General features: G+C 37.4%; 1 protein-coding gene across 2 annotated transcripts in view; it reads right to left on the bottom strand.

Annotated features, from left to right (window-relative positions):
• magi3a (membrane associated guanylate kinase, WW and PDZ domain containing 3a) overlaps positions 1–18,051 on the bottom strand; it is a 131,633-nt gene that overhangs the window by 2,283 nt on the left and 111,299 nt on the right. For both annotated transcript variants that reach the window (XM_079587379.1, XM_079587380.1), the window contains 12 exons: positions 16,226–16,417; positions 12,565–13,137; positions 9,317–9,348; positions 8,478–8,667; positions 8,274–8,368; positions 7,993–8,185; positions 6,936–7,130; positions 5,714–5,899; positions 5,419–5,515; positions 3,962–4,067; positions 3,335–3,472; positions 2,490–2,628 (listed from right to left, as the gene is read on the bottom strand). In XM_079587379.1, the coding sequence (XP_079443505.1) occupies positions 2,490–2,628; positions 3,335–3,472; positions 3,962–4,067; positions 5,419–5,515; positions 5,714–5,899; positions 6,936–7,130; positions 7,993–8,185; positions 8,274–8,368; positions 8,478–8,667; positions 9,317–9,348; positions 12,565–13,137; positions 16,226–16,417 (2,136 nt within the window). The remainder of the gene's footprint in view (positions 1–2,489; positions 2,629–3,334; positions 3,473–3,961; positions 4,068–5,418; positions 5,516–5,713; positions 5,900–6,935; positions 7,131–7,992; positions 8,186–8,273; positions 8,369–8,477; positions 8,668–9,316; positions 9,349–12,564; positions 13,138–16,225; positions 16,418–18,051) is intronic.

The raw sequence follows: 18,051 nt of genomic DNA, 5'->3' as shown, positions 1-18,051 counted from the left end.
CTGAAACAAATGCAAAACATGAAAATTACAATCTATTTTAAAGGTGCGCTTAGTCTGTAGTGTAACAAGACTCCCCCTTTCCTCTCGCCTTACACTCCTCTTTATTACACTACAGTTACAGAGTCAGTAAGATATTTTTTTTAAAGAAATTACTACTTTTATTTAGCAAGGATGCTGGATGCATTGCGTAATGACAGTAAGGCATTAGTAATGCTACAAAAGATTTATCTTTTAAATAAATACTGTTCTTTTAAACTTTCTATTTATCTAAAAATCCTGTAAAATGTTTCAACATTGATAGTTTAGTTATAAGAAATGTTTTAGTACCAAATCAGAAAATTAGACTAATTTCGGAAGGATCATGTGACACTGAAGACTGGAGTAATGGTGCTAAAAATTCAGCTTTGCCATCACATGATAAATTGATCAATATGGCGGTCCTCAAATATAAAACAACTTATATTAGGCTACTGATACAGCATGACTGGAGCGAATGCACAAGGTTTTAAATGTATTTTTCAAAGGTTCTCTTCATTCCTTTTTGTAAAACTTTTTTAATGAGGAAAAAATGACGGAGCGCACGTTTCAACTTTGCGAATTGGATTTAGAAAATCTGCAGAATACAACTGATAGACTGAACGTAATTAAGCTGTCTTCTGAAATGCATTCCAGCAGAGACATTCTCAATTAAAGTGTCAAGATTTTCAGTCTTCAGTGGCTTTTGGCCTCCAGATACAGTGACACATATCAAACAGTTGCAACCAGCTATGAGAACGAGTCAGACCCAGAACGGAAGACGTTGCAATTTTCTCTCAAGATAAAATGTCACGCCAGCAGACGTGAGGCAACAAGAGCCAAAAATTAAACCAAGCTGGTGGCTCCTGACATGGGTTTCAATCTCTTTGCCATTTAACTGTCTGGCATCTAACATTTACCCAGGATGCATCATTCCAGAGCAGTACTCCTTGCTACGGGCTTGCATACACTATAGGGGGTTCTTGGAAAGACATCAGTTTTGCTTAAATTATGATGTGTCAAGTGACACCTTATAAATAGAAGAGCTGTCACAGATTAAAATAATCATGATCAGCGTTGTTGTTTCACCTTTTAAGTTTAATTACTGAAATAAATTAAATAACTTGCACGATATCAATTTTTTTCGAGTTTCACCTGTAATTTGACTCGATTATTTTAAGTTTAACTCGAAAGACTAACTGAAATAAAAATAGATTAAAGCTAATATATTTTAATAACCATAAACTCAAAATATTAAAATAAAAACATTAATAAATACTATATAAACTAAAATAACACTGATCATGATTTATGTTTTGATTTTTCAGTTCCAAATAATATACAGTTACTTAATATTAACAAGTTGTATTATAAATCCTTTATTAACCATTCTTATGTAAATTTGCATTGAATAGAAAGCTACATTTATGTTAAAGACGTGAACAAAAAGTCAAGAATAGATAATGACAAATGGCCAATTATCACTATGTTTATATAGCAATAAATGATCTTGAAAACGAATATCTCAGCAGAATTGTGATCACTGACATTTCCTTTTTTCATTTAGTGACTTTTAAAAGCAAAATGTTCATATCAAGGCAAAGGAAAGGAAAAGGAAAGGTAGAACTGCACATACACAAAATTGGCATAGAGGAGGAATGCAAAGTTTACCAAAGTTATAAGGGACAGACCAAGAAAAGCAGAGAAGCCTTTAGTGAAGCTCTGGTTTCATGTGGTAGCACAGTGTGGAGGAGGAAGAGTTCAGACCTAAACAAGGAACAGAGAGAGAGAGAGAAAGATAGAGAGAAAGAGAGAGGTGCATAGAACAGTGCCCAGACAGAGAGAAATAAATGAGCAAAAATAGAGACAGGAAGCAAGAGTGACAGCATTTGAGAGATGCAATGCGTGAAGATAGGGAGATCTGACATAACATGCATATGACCCCCAAATCACTCAATGGGCCTCATTCACTAATTCTGGAGTACAAATTGTGTACTTAATTCTGTTGTTGATCAATATGCATGCAATGTTTAGACAATACGTGTGATGATGATTTTAATATATCAATAAATCCACTTTTGTTATACTCTATATGAGTCCATTTTCATGATAATGCTTTGAACAAGAGTACTGATGTAGAATGAAGTAGCTTTAGAAAACACTGTGTTGAGAAAAGGTAACCGTCACAATACATTTGCAATGGCTTTTGAAACGGCAGCAGAAAACAAACCCGTCTTCAGAAATGATTTGTTTCTCAGAGGGGAAGGCAGGCTTCAGAGAGCTGATTTTTCTCGGTTCATGAAGCGGATGGAATTCAAATCAGCGCTTCTGCACTTCTGAACAAACTTAAAGAGGCGGTTTGGTACGGAGAACATCTCTCAGCGATGTCGGTGTTTTGCATCTTTTCTTTGGCAGTAAGACCTGTATTGTTTCGAGTGATTAACTGTGAAAGGTCAGGTATTAAATAGACTCACTATGATCAGGCACCAGGCCCAGCCCGGGCCTCAAAAGCAGCAGCACTTTATTGCCCCCGGCCTGGATGAGCTCGATGGCCCGTGTGTGTGTAATGCCCTGTGTGGGTTCACCGTTGATCTCCACGATCTGATCTCCCACCTGTGAGGTCACACACACACACACAGAGTATTCTGTCATTTCAACAACAACCACTGATAGATGTAACTATATATAATATAATTATGTTTTATGTTAGAAAATATTAATAATATTTCATTTTTATTTGTATTTGAAATAATAATAATAATAAATGTTTGATATTTTTATATTGTGTTTTATATTAAATAAACACTACTTTTATTACAACCATATTACACATTTTATTTATATTACATTTATTATACTGTTGTAATAAAAACATTTCTATTTCAAATAAATGCTGTTGATCTAAACTTTCTATTCATCACAGAATCTTAAAAAATACATCATGGTTTCCACAACTAACTGTTTTCAACATTGATTGTAATAATAAATGTTCCTTGAGCACCAAATCAGCATATTAAAATAATTTTTCAAAGGATCATGTGACACTGAAAGACTGGACTAATGATGCTGAAAATTCAGCTTTGACATCACAGGAATAAATTCAAATTGAAATAATATTTCACAATATTACAGTTTCTACTGTGGTGTAAAATAAATCAATATTTATTTAGATGCATAAATAAATGCAACCTTAGTGAGTATAATATTCACAAACATTTAAATGACCCCAAACATTTGAACAGTAGTGTATCAATTGTAACATTGTTCATGATTTGTGGAGGTATTAATGTAAGAATCTGATATGGTTGTTAGAACTCACGTGTATCCTGCCATCTTTCAGCGCGGGACCGTCCTCAGCCAGTCTGAGGATGAAGAGGCCCATGTTATATTCCTTCCCTCCTCGCAGGCTAAAGCCAAAACCTCTCTGTCCTCTCTCTAACTCCACAGGATAACAACCCTGAAAAGCAATGTTGTGCCATATTAAAATAAGCAACCTAAATTTACTTCAAGACTGTTCACGTTACATATAACTGCAGTGTAAAGTCACTAAACTATGCAAATATAACATCACACATTTCTTGCTTTCATCAAAAACGTTCTGTTCTTGAGTGAAAAAGCAATCTACTCTTCCACACCTGTCAGCGCTAATGAGAAATGACACTTGATTTGCATATCTCAGCTCAGTCTTTATCCTTATATATGACTTATTTCGCAAACATTTCCTCCTTTTCATTGCTCAAAAAAGTTCCTGTAGCCTACAGCGAGAAAGCTTGAGGTGACAAATGCTTCCATCTCAAAGTTTTAAATGTAATTTAATCTTCATAAAACATGGGCAGCATACTAATGAATACTTACATCGGTTGCATAATAATCTTTCAACTCTATTACTGCAAGCCTAACAGGAATGATGACTCGTAGCACTGCAGCCGTCTCATTTAAATCTCACCTGCTTTGGGCCTGAGGTGATGACAGTACCCATCTCACCCTGAGGCAGGGATTTGTACTCCGCTCGGGCCATGGTGTCTTTCCTCTCCTCCGTCTCCATGCCATTCCTATATGACACACAATTAAAGGCCATTACATGAACTGGTGAACAAAATAAAAGCATCTCCGTTCATCCGACGTCATGTTATTCACAGCTAATAGCGTTTTTGTTCATGAGAATGTGCAGCAAAATTGTAATTCCTACAAAGAGGCTGAGAGTCTCTGTTCCAGACGTCAATGGTCTGCCGAGCTCATTACATTCTTTTGTTGGTCTTAAGTGTGGGTAAAAGCTTCAACAGTGGCTGCCCATCTTATCTGAGCCTTGACTGTGGAGCGAGTTCACAACGTGACTACTCAATTCTTTGCTGAAAAGAATGACCTGGACCATGTGCTTGAAATGGGCTTGAAATGAAAAGAGAGGTAGTGAGCGTTCTTGACAGAAGAGAAATGGAAAGAGGTCATTGAAAATGGAAGGATGTAAATGGGGTGGGTAGGATGTCATGTTACGTAACAATAAAGTCTTTTAAAACGGTGTTTCTCAACTGGTGAGTCACGGAGTGTGTAAGAAACAACAACAACAAAACTTAGTTCTAAAAGTTTTTCTGATGGAAGACTTGTTTTGAAATATGTGCGTGAAAGCTGTTGACTGCCTGAGAAAAACTGATCATATATGTCAGTGTCTATTCTATACGTTATTTCGTCACTTGTTGGAACAAAATAAAAAAACCTCTCTCACCCTCATGAAAACTAACTTTTCTGTCTAAATACACACTAAATACACACTGTTTAATCACATTTTACATTTTCTTTTACAAAATTACAGTTTAATTGAAAATTATGCAAGTCATTTTTACCTTTTAACATTACATATCGTATATCGCAGACATTTGTTGTCACCTTGATAACCAAATACACTTTATTGGGGCAAAATCTTTGTTTTAGATGGAAATTATGTCACAAGTCCAGGATGGATGCAATTTGTGTAAAGCCTTTTTACTTAATAAATATTGAAATCACAGCCCCACTTTATATTACGTGTCTTTAACTACTAGGCACTATTTTTTTTTATATAATTTCAAACAATGCACTTATTGTGTAAATATTTTTACATTGTACTTATACTTGGTACTTATACTTTTATCCCACCTCAATAACAGCAGTGTTTGGCAATACAACATGAACACAATAAGTACATTGAACCTAACAATTATTTTAACATAGTAAAAGTACCTAGTAGAGACAACTTATATAAAGTTATCCAAAATAACGTTGTTTAGATAGCATAATGTAATAATAGATAGCAAAAAAAAAAAAAAAAAAACATCGAACTGTAGACTAAAAGGTTTGTGTGTTGACTGTAATGATTGTGTTTGTACGTGCGTGTTATGAGTGAACTGTCCGCCAGGATGGAGCTTGTACCTGTCATCTCGGCTGGCAGGCTGCTGTCCCACGGCTCTGTGCTGAGAGGCTGGGCTCTGCTTGGCTGAACTAGTGCCTGACGGAGGTCCGCTGTGTTCTGCAAAATAAACAGGATTATCAGTGTGGCAGAAAAACACACACAACTCCATCCCAAGTTTCAGTTTCAAACTTCAAAGTCAAATGCTTCAACAACTTTCTGTTACAGAAAAAATAAATATGCAATCTACAGTTTCCTTCTACTAGCTCACTGTTTACAAAAGTAATGAAGAGAAAATATATTTTCACAAAAGCTTACCCTCCTCAGGCACGACGGTGAGGGCAACAGTGTTTCCAGCTTCTTTGATGAGCTGCACAATGTCATTGTGTGACAGCTCAACAATGGACTGGCCATTCACAGCAGAGATGCGGTCGCCCACTTTTAGCCGACCGCAGCGGTCTGTGGGACTGCCGTCTATGATGCGGCCAATCTTATGAGGGATAACTGGGGACAGAGGGATCAATGCTTATTTCATTTATACATATTAGACATACTGACAGACTACAAGTACAACAAGATCTGAGATGGGTATAATCCAGAAACACCAGTCTGATTATGCCGTGTCACATGAAATACTATGAATATAGATATACTATGAAATGACCATGCCAGTGTATATATAATGTCATTTTTTTTAAATGTTCAAATACTTTCTTAAACTAAACTAAAATATTTTTGTCTACACTACCGTTTAAAAGTCTGGGGTCAGTACGATCTTTATAGCAAGAAATCACTACTATTATTCAGCAAGGCTGCTTTAAAATGAGCAGAAGTGACAGGGCATTTAAAAAGGCATTTTAAATGTTACAATAGATTTCTAGTTCAAATAAATGCTGTTCTTTTGAACTTTCTATTCAAAGAATCCTGAAAAGAAATGCATCACAGTTTCCATCACAATATTAACCATCACAACCGTGTGCAGCATTGATAATAATAATAATACTCTTGAGCAGCAAATCAGATCATAATAGATTGATGTCTGAAGGATCATGTGACACTGAAGACTGAAGTAATGATGCTGAAAATTCAGCTTTGCCATCACAGAAAAAATAATAATCACGTTTTAAAACATTAAAATAGAAAAGATTTATTTCAAATTGTACTAATATTTCACCCATAATTTTCAACCTCGCAGCATAATCTCACAAAAAAGTCAGACAAATGTTCACAGCGTTTTCCCTTATTCAGAGCTAATAGTAATAGCCATTAGATCTGAATAAGCTCTGGCTTTATTACTGTTATACTTCATAGCTAAGCTAGTTTTGATTTTATTATTGTAATTGCATTGTACAGCATATCACACCTTCAAGCGACTGGATGAAAGACATAATGCAGATTTAAGCCACATTTTCAACAATGTTATGAGTCTGTAGTTGCACATCTGAAGCTGACAGCAAAGAAGCAAAAAGCTCAAGAAATGGGATGGGGTGAGAAGGAGAGAAGAGACTAACGGAGAACAGCTTTGAAAGGCATTTCTAACCTCCAGGCGGAGGCTTGTTTTTAGAGGTGAGGATGACAAATCCGAAGCCCTCGTTGTCCTTGCGCTGAAGAGTGACTTCGTAGGGCTGAGGGTGGCCGTGGCCGCACACCTCGATGTGGGGGGGTTTGGGTGAGCCGTTGACCAGCGCTGGAGCTTGTGGAGCCTGAGGTTGTCCTCCATCATCATCCTCTCTGTCTGCTCAAGCACATACGATATTCAGTGTTTAAATGAACAAAGATTTGATTTCAGACACATTTAAAGTCACTTTTGTATTGTTGTATTTAACAATAACAACACTGGTACTGTACCATGTATACATTTAGCCAACAATGATGTTGTACTGATGTTGTGCGGATCATTTTTACAGTTCGACTAGCAGTTAATATAAAGTAAATGGTCTTTTAAATACTCGCCAAAGCCAGATTAAGCTTTTCTAGTGATAATTACTAGTGTTTTTCCTCAACCTCTTGAATTGTTTATAAAATGATTTGGGGTAATTTGATTATTCTCTAAGGCTAAACTACTAATAACACTGTACACTTAGTCCTGCTTAACACAATTTGTAATTTACATCCATTCTGCAAAACTGAGTTGATGCCATCTGGCCTCGATGATTTGTGAAAGAACTGTCGGCAAACCCCCCCCCAAAAAACTCTTACAATGCTCAACATGAAGTAAAACAAACGAACAGAATCCCATGCCATGAGGCATAAAGCCAAATTTTATAATGGCTTCATAATTGAAGTTTTTTTTCCCAAAATTACCCAGTGTGTTATTCTTTTATGGTTACTCAGCGCTTCTGAGTCATTGTTTGCAGCACATAAAGAGTCCTCTGCTTTGACTGAAAACACTGGTCATTAAATTTTGATTTTGTGGTTATTATTTTATAGCTCAACTCGGCCTTTCACTCAGAACTAATGGAGCAAAACTCTAATTCCTCACAGGGAGTGGATCGTGTTCCAGACATGAGTGCTGGGTTACTGAAACCTCTGGAGGACGTCTACAGCAGTCAGGAAATAAACGCAGGCATGCACTGATCATATAGGGGGGTGCAAACCTGGATGGGTGAGCTTTCTGCGCACAGTCAACATCACCTGCCCGTTGCGGGCAGCGTTGGTCATGAGCTCCAGAACTTGTTTGTGAGATTTGCCTTTGACGGGAACGCCGTCAATACAGATGAGCTCATCTCCAGCCCGCAGACGCCCATCCTTCTCTGCGGCACCCAGAGGAACGATGGCACCAATGTACACCTAAAGAGAGATGGTGTGGTTAAAGGTCACATAATTTTCTGTTGTGACAATATGGTGACGAATCACTGTGAAGCATGTCAACACTCACTGGCTGATCCGGTCCTTCTCCACCCAGCACTCTGAACCCGAATCCAGTCTCCTGGTTCCTCTTGATAAACACGTCCAGCTCTTTAGTGTTGGAGGCTGAAAAAAACCCAGCAAAATTAGCTGTCAGACATAAATATTGTGGTGTAAACAACAATTCTGTCTCACATGACCACAACCAGATCACAAATGCCATGGTAGAACTCACGTTTGCTGTCCAGCATGGCTTTAGACTTGAGGTAGAGCTCAGATGGGTCCAGTTTTGGGGAGCTGGAGCGGATGACATGTGGAGGGAATGGGAGCGACTGGGGCGCAGGCTCAGCCGGACTGGGAGTTTCGGTACTGACGGAGCTGGTGGAAATGTCCTGCTTCTGGGTACTGGGAATAGCTGAGGTGATCTAAATCAACAGATGGACACACACAGCAACAAACATTACCCAAGCTTCATCAACGTTACATCACTTAACACTCTTAAGTACTATCCTAAACCCTGGCATCTTAATATTATTCTGCTATTATTATGTAAAATGCTTTAAAGGATAAAGAAACAGCCTATTTATTGAAAATGTTATGTATTGATCTGAATGTCTGCATGATTATGTACCAAACAAGCATGAATCTTCATTATTTGTCCTCAAACGTGCCTTTATGACTCACACTGTTTATATCCGTGTTGAATACAATGCTATACAAACAGCACTGCAATGAATAATCAACAATTGAGCCTGTGTGGGAAACACTAGTGAGAGAAGCCCACTAGGAAGCGCTCCTGAGGGGCCTGTTGACTCAGCAGAGATGTTCTCTGCAGAAACGGTTGTTTGCCTCGAAGTGATTCGCCATATCCTGCTCTTAAAATAACATTATAGCGTTTGGCACTTGCTCTGTGAATAATGTACGACCGCAAGGAACTCGCTTTTGCTGAAAAACCGAGAGAACAAGGCCGATAAATAATTCATCCTGCTTCATCTTCATTTCATCAAAATTCCCCAGTGTGTCTGAATTAAATCCCCAAAATTGAGTAATTAAAAGACATTTAGCTGAACTTACAGGTTTCAGAGACTTCACGGGAGATGTCTGACCTGCAGGCACAAACAGATATAAAGAGGGAAATGAGAATGAGCAAATACAGTTGGAAAAGAACGAGAACGAGACTAAATAATTAGTCAGGGCCGTTTATTGCTGGGGAAAAAAGGCAATTCATCAGTTTATTTATTAGGCTACATTTAATACCTTTAAATGTGGAGTTTTTATTCCTGAAGCTGGATTTCAATCTGGTTTATATTAATACAGTGAAAAAAAACAACAGTGGCCACTAAGGGGCAGTGTAATCCACATTGCATTTATGTATACTGGAAAAGTAAATTAGATGACATAATATATATATACTAGAGGTCGACCGATTCATCGGTTTTGCCGATTAATCGGCACCGATTGTTGACTGGTGGAACTATCGTTATCGGCAAAAATATATACCGATAGTTTTTCCTGGTTGCGTCCATTGCTGGAGCGGCTGAGAAGCGCACGCTGTCATTCATTACACAGTGTAAGAGCTGAGAAGGGTCTGCTGGCACGATGCAGTACAAGAGCGGCCTCTAGAGGTGTAATAAAAACTCGTGCCTCGTGTTGTTTATTTCGACACGTGATTCTGCGTGCTGCACTGAGAGCACATGCTGCGTGGAGAGCGCTGACATCAGATGCGCGTTTAAAGCACCGACAGCTCAAATGTATGTAGCCTATACAGTACATTTTGTCATATCATTATAAAGTGATTAATTTGTTGACTAAATGCTGCATTAGTAGAGACAGTAGGCGTTTGTTTGCCTTCGAGGCTGAGAGGACGCTAACATTAGTAGTACCTCAAGCGGTTAAAACACTGACAAACATAAACGTAAGTCCGACCCGAATGTTGAATGTCACAATTGTTACCTCTATTTGCATTAGTTAATATCCAGCTGGTCACTTTTATGCATTACATATGCAGATAAGTTGCATATTTAAAGCTAGAGACGTAAGCAAACTGATATGTTCATACAGCCGACAGAAACATAAACGAATCAGAAAAGCATTCGATTTCGGTTATTTATTTTTTTCATCTTCACTTTAATACAAATTTTGTTACTTTTTAATTAATTAAGTTGGCTTGAAAAGAACAGTTAAATAGTTACATTTTGAATGTAACTGGTTTTATTTGTTATTTAGAGTATTACTTTTTGTTTCAGTTTGAATGAATATTCACATTTATATATTTATTTCATTTAGCATATTTTCATGGTTCAATACAGTTTTTTTATTTTTATAATAAAGTTCAGCACTGTTTTACTTGGAGTGTTATGTTTGTTTTTATCCAGTATCAATTTTAAAAACTATCGGTTCATTAATCGGTTATCGGCAAGTATGGCCCAACCTAGCTATCGTTATCGGTAAAATCCACTATCGGTCGACCTCTAATATATACAATACAATGTGGGGTATGATGGCCCGTGACAGGCATGTTTATGTACAGTATTGTGTGTGTGTGTGTGTGTGTGTGTGTCTGTGTGTAATACGATAAAGCCCTGTATGTTACCTTTCAATACTAATAAGGTCTAGCAGTCTTTATTAAAAAAGGACAATGTAGAACATCCACACCTGCAGTATGCAGTGCTTTGTGAAGATTTTCGAGCATATGGCGGTGTTTGTATCAGTCAGAGAAGAAAAGCTTGCTTATGAATACGCTTGACCTTTTGTAGCCACAACCCGATAGCAGCACTGTGACAGACGAATCTTGGAAGTGAGCAAATGAACACAGAACCTGATATTTTCACTTGGGCTCCAGACAAACCACAGACTAGATGCAATATAGATCTGTGTGTATAGCCGCTATGCGCCCGCTGCTGTGCATGCAAATACGGGCTTCAGTTCAATTAAACGCTGTCGGGGGGTTTTCTCTGCAAGTTCTGATGGTAGAACTGGTGAAACAACTGTTTTAATGAGATTCATCTACTGTATATAAACTATTGATAAAGTGTCCACAAACTGCGGAAGCACAAACTGAAGTTGCAATCAGAGACTTTGTACACAGATGAAGAGTAATTAAGAATGACATCACTTTATCTCGATTAGGCTACTTCACACATTAATCACAACAGTAACCTGATGTACCGAGATGGTGCGAGTATTTTCAGTGTCACGGTGCATAAGTGCGAACACTCTTTCCTTTAGGCTTTAACAGACTCATAATGATATATGATGTTCAGTCTCGCTAAAATGTGAAGATCTCTCACTCAAACACAACCGTCTGTGTGTTTCAGCTCTCACCCTCCCTGCTATTCTTCTTCACACATCTTCAGTTTACATATTCACTTTCTTTTTCTTCATCTTTGCCTCTCTGAGTTTATTGTTAAACTAAGGGTACGTTTACACGAGAATAAAAACTGGAAAGTTTTTCCTTCGTGCTTTTTCGTGTGCAAACGACAACGTTGTCAGGCTAGTAGTTGTCGGTGTTACTTTCTAAAGAAACCTATAGAATGTACCAATAGAATGAACATGTACGGTAATACACATGCGCACAATGTCACTAATTCAGGTTTTTGTATTTCACACAGAGAAGATAATCGTATCATTTTCAAAAACTTGCAGTTTTGAAGCCTGTATTCAAAAGTTAGCATTTTCAGGTCCCCAAATTTTGGCATTGTGGTGTAAATGAACAGCCAAAATGCATAAAAAAGTTTTTAGTTAAAAATGTGCTATGTAAATGGCCCCTAAAACAATGAAAATCCTTTTTGTTAATTGCAATAAAAAAATAAATATTAGATGAAACACTTGAATATAAAAAAAAAACCTCTGTCATTGCAGCTAACTGAAATAAAAGGGGTTAAAAATTAAGTTGAAGTGCTAAAACTAAAACTGAGATAAAAAAAGAAAGAAACCTAAACAGCAATATTTAAAAATGTGTTTTGTGATTGTCATTTTTAATAGTTTTACCTTTTACAAATTTTTTTAACAAAACGTATTTTATTTCAGATTTTAAGTTTAAGATCCTCTATAATTTATATACTGTTAAAACATTACTAAAACCTACCCAAAATTTTAAAATAATAATAATAAAATAAATATATTAATAAATACTACAATAGTATATAAACAATACTAAAATAACTATAAATGATGACATAACTAATAACTGATAAATGATGACAGAACATACATTTTTCGGTGAACTATCCCTAACGGTCACTAGGGCCAGATCTGGCATGCAATGGGGGTCTAGTCAAACGATGTTGCGTGTAATTGGTCACACTCTCTCCATCACTCACCTCCTCGGAGCACCAGCACGTTGACCTCGCTGCCCACGGGCAGGTCTTTGAGGATGTCCACCACCTGTGAGTGGGAGAGGGTCTGTACATTCTGCCTGTTAATGTCCTTTATCACATCCCCCTTCAGCAGACCTCGGCACCACTGCGCGTCCAGAATCATCTTCACCTTCTGGCCCAGCGGACAGTCTGCGATGGCAAAGCCGAATCCACTCGGCCCCTTTACCAAAGGCACGCTGACCAGCTCGGGCTGCAGCAGGGTGCTCTCCCCCGCCTCTGGGTAGCGTCCATTGGGCATTGCTGCAGCTGGGTGTCTGCTATCGGTGCTCATGTAATGGAGGTCCTGCAGGGAGGGGGTGCCTTCTGAATGGATTAGCTGGCCGTCCATCCCCGGCATGGCAGTCATCATGTCGCCTGTGCCCTCTTCACTTGAATTGGTGTCCTCTGGGAGTGGGTATCCACGGCACAAGACCATATCCACATACTGATTCACAGGAATGGACTGGAACATCTGCACCACATCTGCATGGGTCTTTCCTAGCACACATGCACCGTTTATGTCCACTATAACATCACCTACACAAGAGAGGAAGAAAAAAGCATGAATGAAGCAGACGTCGGATCTGTTCCAAGCCCTAGTGTGCTGCCTACCTAGACAGCATGTTCAAGCACCAAAACTGCAAAAGCTGTTCCAAACAGGATGGAGCAAAGTTTTTATGTCTTGTAAAATACATGGTTTTGGCCTAAATGTAAGGCATCACATGTCAAGCCCAGACAATTAGTAATTAAATGTAATCAAAATTGACCCCAATATTTGTGTGTAATATGTGCTTTTAGTAATATTTATATTATACTATTATAGTATTTATTAACATTTTGAATTAGCTTTTATTTTCATACTTTCACTTTGTTTATTTTGTTATGTGCTTTTGTAATTTCTATAATTTATCATTTTCATTTAATGTTTCAAGTTCAAGATTTTCATGTTTTTCATCTATAATTTCATTAGAGCTTTATTTCAATTAATGAGTTAACAATAACAATACTGATTTTGTGCTTATCAGAATATTTCGTTTTAGCTTATCAACATGCTAACACTAGATTAATGTTTCTGTTCCCAATGAAACGGTTGTTTCAAAGTGTGTATAAAATACATATTTTTGGATTTAGTATGAATGCAGCAATTCCAAAATGCATTGCACCAATTTTAGTGAATATATATATATATATATATATATATATATATATATATATATATATATATATATATATATATATATATCAGAACTGAAAAGTACCAACAAAAACTATTCATAATAAGTAAACACAATTTCACCTAATGTCTGTGCGTGCTATGCAATTTGCATTAGCTTAGCATAATTAGACTCATGCACTCCATATGTGTGTGGGATGTGACCATTAAAGTTGTCTATTAAGTCTATAGAGCCTTTTAAATCAGTCACAATTAAGATATCATTTTACCCAGCATAGTGACTAAGGTAGCTGTAGACAACAGACAGCAACTCACTAGGATCTGGAACATGACTACGGTGTCAATTTCAGCTCAAACTTCGGCACAAACAAACCCTGCCAGTGTGTTTAAACTGTTCATTTTGATTCCAGCAATGAGAGTTGTCTTGGCTCCTTCTGTTCGGTTCATGGGGGAATGTGTATGGCGGATGATACGCAGTGATAAAGAGGCAGTGCCCACATAACCATCACTCGAGCTAAAGTCAATGATCCGCTCAGTTGGTGCAGTCTATCTAATGGTAAGTGTGTCTATTGATCAATGCAGAGAACGTTGGGGGATTCCAGCATCCTTTTCTATTCCGGACCACTCAATGGCATCCTTCCAGGCTCGCTTCACTTCTTGAAAGTGATTGTTCTACCCGAGTCATCCTGCTGCTTATACAGTAATATTGCCATGGAAAACACTGTCAAAGCCCCACAGGCATCTAGTTTCTTTCAGATCACCAGGAACTCACAGGTAACTGGGCCAAGTCTACAACTAGCCATGATGGTGTTAGTTTTTAGACCATGGTGAGTTTAGATGTTATGTTAACAAAAATGTGAATTATTTCTTACTGATGGATATTGCATATCTGTTAACTAATCTGTTTGGCTGACTTTTATTCAAATAATGGCTGTTCTTTTGAACTTTCTATTCATTAAAGAATCCTGAAACATAAATGTATCAGCGTTTACTCAAAAATATTAAGCAGCACAATGATTTTCAACATTAATAATCAGAAATATCACTTGAGCAGCAAGATTATAATGGTTTCTGAAGGATCATGTGACACTGAATACTGGAGTAATGTCTGCAGAAAATTCAGCTCTACCATCACATGAATAAATTGCAATTAAAAATATATTAAAGCAATTTGAAATTGTAATAATATTTCACAATATTACTGTAGGAGGCATGGCTTTGGACGCCGATTTCCAGAACGTATGGTTTTGATGCTAGCAGGCTAAAGTTAGCATTTCCCAGATCACCTATTGCACCTTTAAGGGCCAGATTTACTAACAGCTTGTGCCAGCACAAACCCTCTTCTGGCGTTAAAAAAACTACTAACAGGATTGACAAAAAACACGCAGTGAAAAATAAGCGTTGAAAAGGCCTTATTGCATATGCATTAGTAGGAGTTTATGGGAGGAGAGTTTTTAAATGAATCATGCAAGGTGATTTACTAAGGTTTGCGCAAGTCAATTTACTGGTATTTGCACCATTATTTACCGCCCAAAAAAGCACGTCTTAAACCAGACGCTAATTTGTGCCGCTCTTGGTAGATTGCGTTGGTCACTATAGAAATGATCCGGCTGCGGCTGAGTTCTTTAATTTGCGTGTTGTCAGTAACTGTGCAGAACTTTCCACTGCCATCAGCACTTTTTTGGAATTGCAGTCTCATGCTAAATTCTCACTCTCATTGCCCTGTTTAGTCAATCTGGCCCTAAATGAGTTGGGACCAGACTCTGGCAGAGCAAGACAAATACCAACATAAGTAAACAGTGAGAATCTACAATTAAATATATATTTGTAATGGATTAATGTTTTGCCGGGTCAAAGAGAGGCTCATAAACCGCCCTCTATGGCTTTTTTTGATAGCCTGACAAAATGTAAGAATTTGCATAAAGAAATTGGATGCAGATGAATTTACCCCTCAGCAAGCCTCTTTGAACCAGCTGAAGCATGTTTATTGCGGCACACACTCGAATCCAGAATTAAATGTATATCTCGGTTAAACTGTTTTACAATTCTATGTACAGATTGACGTCTCCAGAGAGCCAGTATACTGGCAGTTGTTTCCTCACATTGTAATGGAGGGTAGTGAGTGTTGGTGTAAGCGCTGCAATTATCGCCAAACGCGACTCTGCAGGAAAGCCAGTTCCCCTGATGCTCACCCACTGATTCTGATTTATTCTATCGCTATCTACGTAATCCCGCTGTGGGCACTTTCACAGGATTATTTACTAGGAATCTGGTAACCCAGCAATGTGCCAAGAAATGGATGTGGCATCCGACAATGTGATTGAATGAGCCAGGGTGTTAATGTGTTTAACTATACTGAGATCCAATTAATTACCTGATGGCTTATCAATATTCATAAAATAAGCAACAAGTTGCTTCAGAGCTAAACGAACAGGAGCCAAGCGGATTTACCCGAAGCGATTTTCTTATCGTGTGCGGCGGGTCCATCTCTCAGGACGTTTTTCACTTGAAGGAATTCATCTGGTCGGTCTCCACCGATGATGGTGAAACCGAAGCCCTGAGGACTCTTCTTCAGAGCTGTGCGCAGGATAGCACCCTGCAACTGAGATGGGTCCCGTGTGAATCTCCTCAAACCAGCTTCATCTAAAAGACAGAGAGTGAGTATGTGAGGCTAACCATTCCAAACTTGTTTACTGGGCAAGACACTGTTGGTAGAGAAATCTCAAATGTTTGTCAAAATAAATTATGTTCTCTTTTAATCTAATCTGTTCCTGCAGTGTTTATTACTGCACAACTGAAACCATCATGAAAACAAGGCTCGGAAAGAAACAGAATACAGAGAGAACAGGGGAATATTACACAGAGAGAACTACAGAAAAAGAGGGAAGTCTGGATTCCATTAGTCATTCGTATTGAATAATGAGAGAGAGAGAGAGAGAGAGAGAGAGAGAGAGAGAGAGAGAGAGAGAGAGAGAGGGATTGTTCTGTAAATATCCACATACACTTCAATTACGCAGTCCATTCATTACACTTTACCTCAATTACTCCACACCATTTACCCTCAGAGCATCATATTCATAAGAGTGTTCTGGTTAAGAACTTTTCATTAATAATCACTCAAACTACAGCTCAACCTACATTGCCGATGTTTTCATCTGATAAAATGTTTTCTGATGAGTTGATAATGATTTCCTTTAGATAATGAGATAATGATGAGCACATGCAAATTGCACATTGCAAGCTGTATAAATTATTTTGCTATAGTGAGGACATTTGAACTACGGTACTATAAATAAAAAATAATATTACAATTTAAATGAACGGTTTTCTTATTTAATATGTTTTAAAATGTAATATTTATTCCTGTGATGGAAAAGCTGAATTTTCAGCATCATTACTCTAGTCTTCAGTGTCACATGATCTTTCAGAAATCATTCGAATATGCTGATTTGCTGCTCTATAATTTTTTTTTTTTACTATTATCAATGTTGAAAATCATTGTACTGCTTAATATTTTTGTGGAAACATAACCATGATACTGTTTTTAGGATGAATAGAAAGTTCAACTGAACAGCAATAAATTGAAACAGAAATGTTTTGACGCAATATAAAAGTCTTTACTGTCACTTTTGATCAAGTTAATGCATCCTTGCTAAATAGAAGTATTCGTTTATTTAAAAAACAACAACAACTTACTAACCACAAATCAGTAGTGATCGGTAGTGTATAAAATAATAACTTACAACAACAACAAGACATGTCAAATATTGCACAATAGATTTGGGTATCATTCTCTACTTCACCAATGACCATGCTTTCCAATTCTTGAGGGGAATATTACACATTTCCAAATTCCATTCTATAATTATTGGATTTTACAAAGCAAAACAAAAAACCTGAGGACTGTGGAAATGATGTGTAGAAAGTATCCATTAAATAAAAGAGCCTGTTTCTTGCTGCTCAACAAGTGTGAAGCACAACCGCACTGAGCACTTACATCAGATAATCACACAGAGTTATGAAACAATATAGACTGAAACTAGCAATTATATAAAAATAATGTAGAGACTGAAAATGCAGCTGTCCTTTTCTCTCTCTAAGAGTAATTAATTTTTTTATCACATGGTTTGAGCGTCGGAACATAATTTCACCACTGGTGTTAGATCAGTCCTTTGCTTCTAGTTTTTTTTTTTTTTAGTTCACTGTGGTTCCATGTTGTTTTCATTTTTGGGTGAACTATCCCTTTAAGATGAAGGTGCTCAACACTGACTCTGAAT

This window comes from Phoxinus phoxinus, assembly GCF_949152265.1.
Source record: "Phoxinus phoxinus genome assembly, chromosome: 18".
NCBI lineage: Eukaryota > Metazoa > Chordata > Actinopteri > Cypriniformes > Leuciscidae > Phoxinus > Phoxinus phoxinus.
The sequence above is the reverse complement of the archived record's forward strand: the minus strand, read 5'-3'. Positions and strand labels throughout refer to the sequence as shown.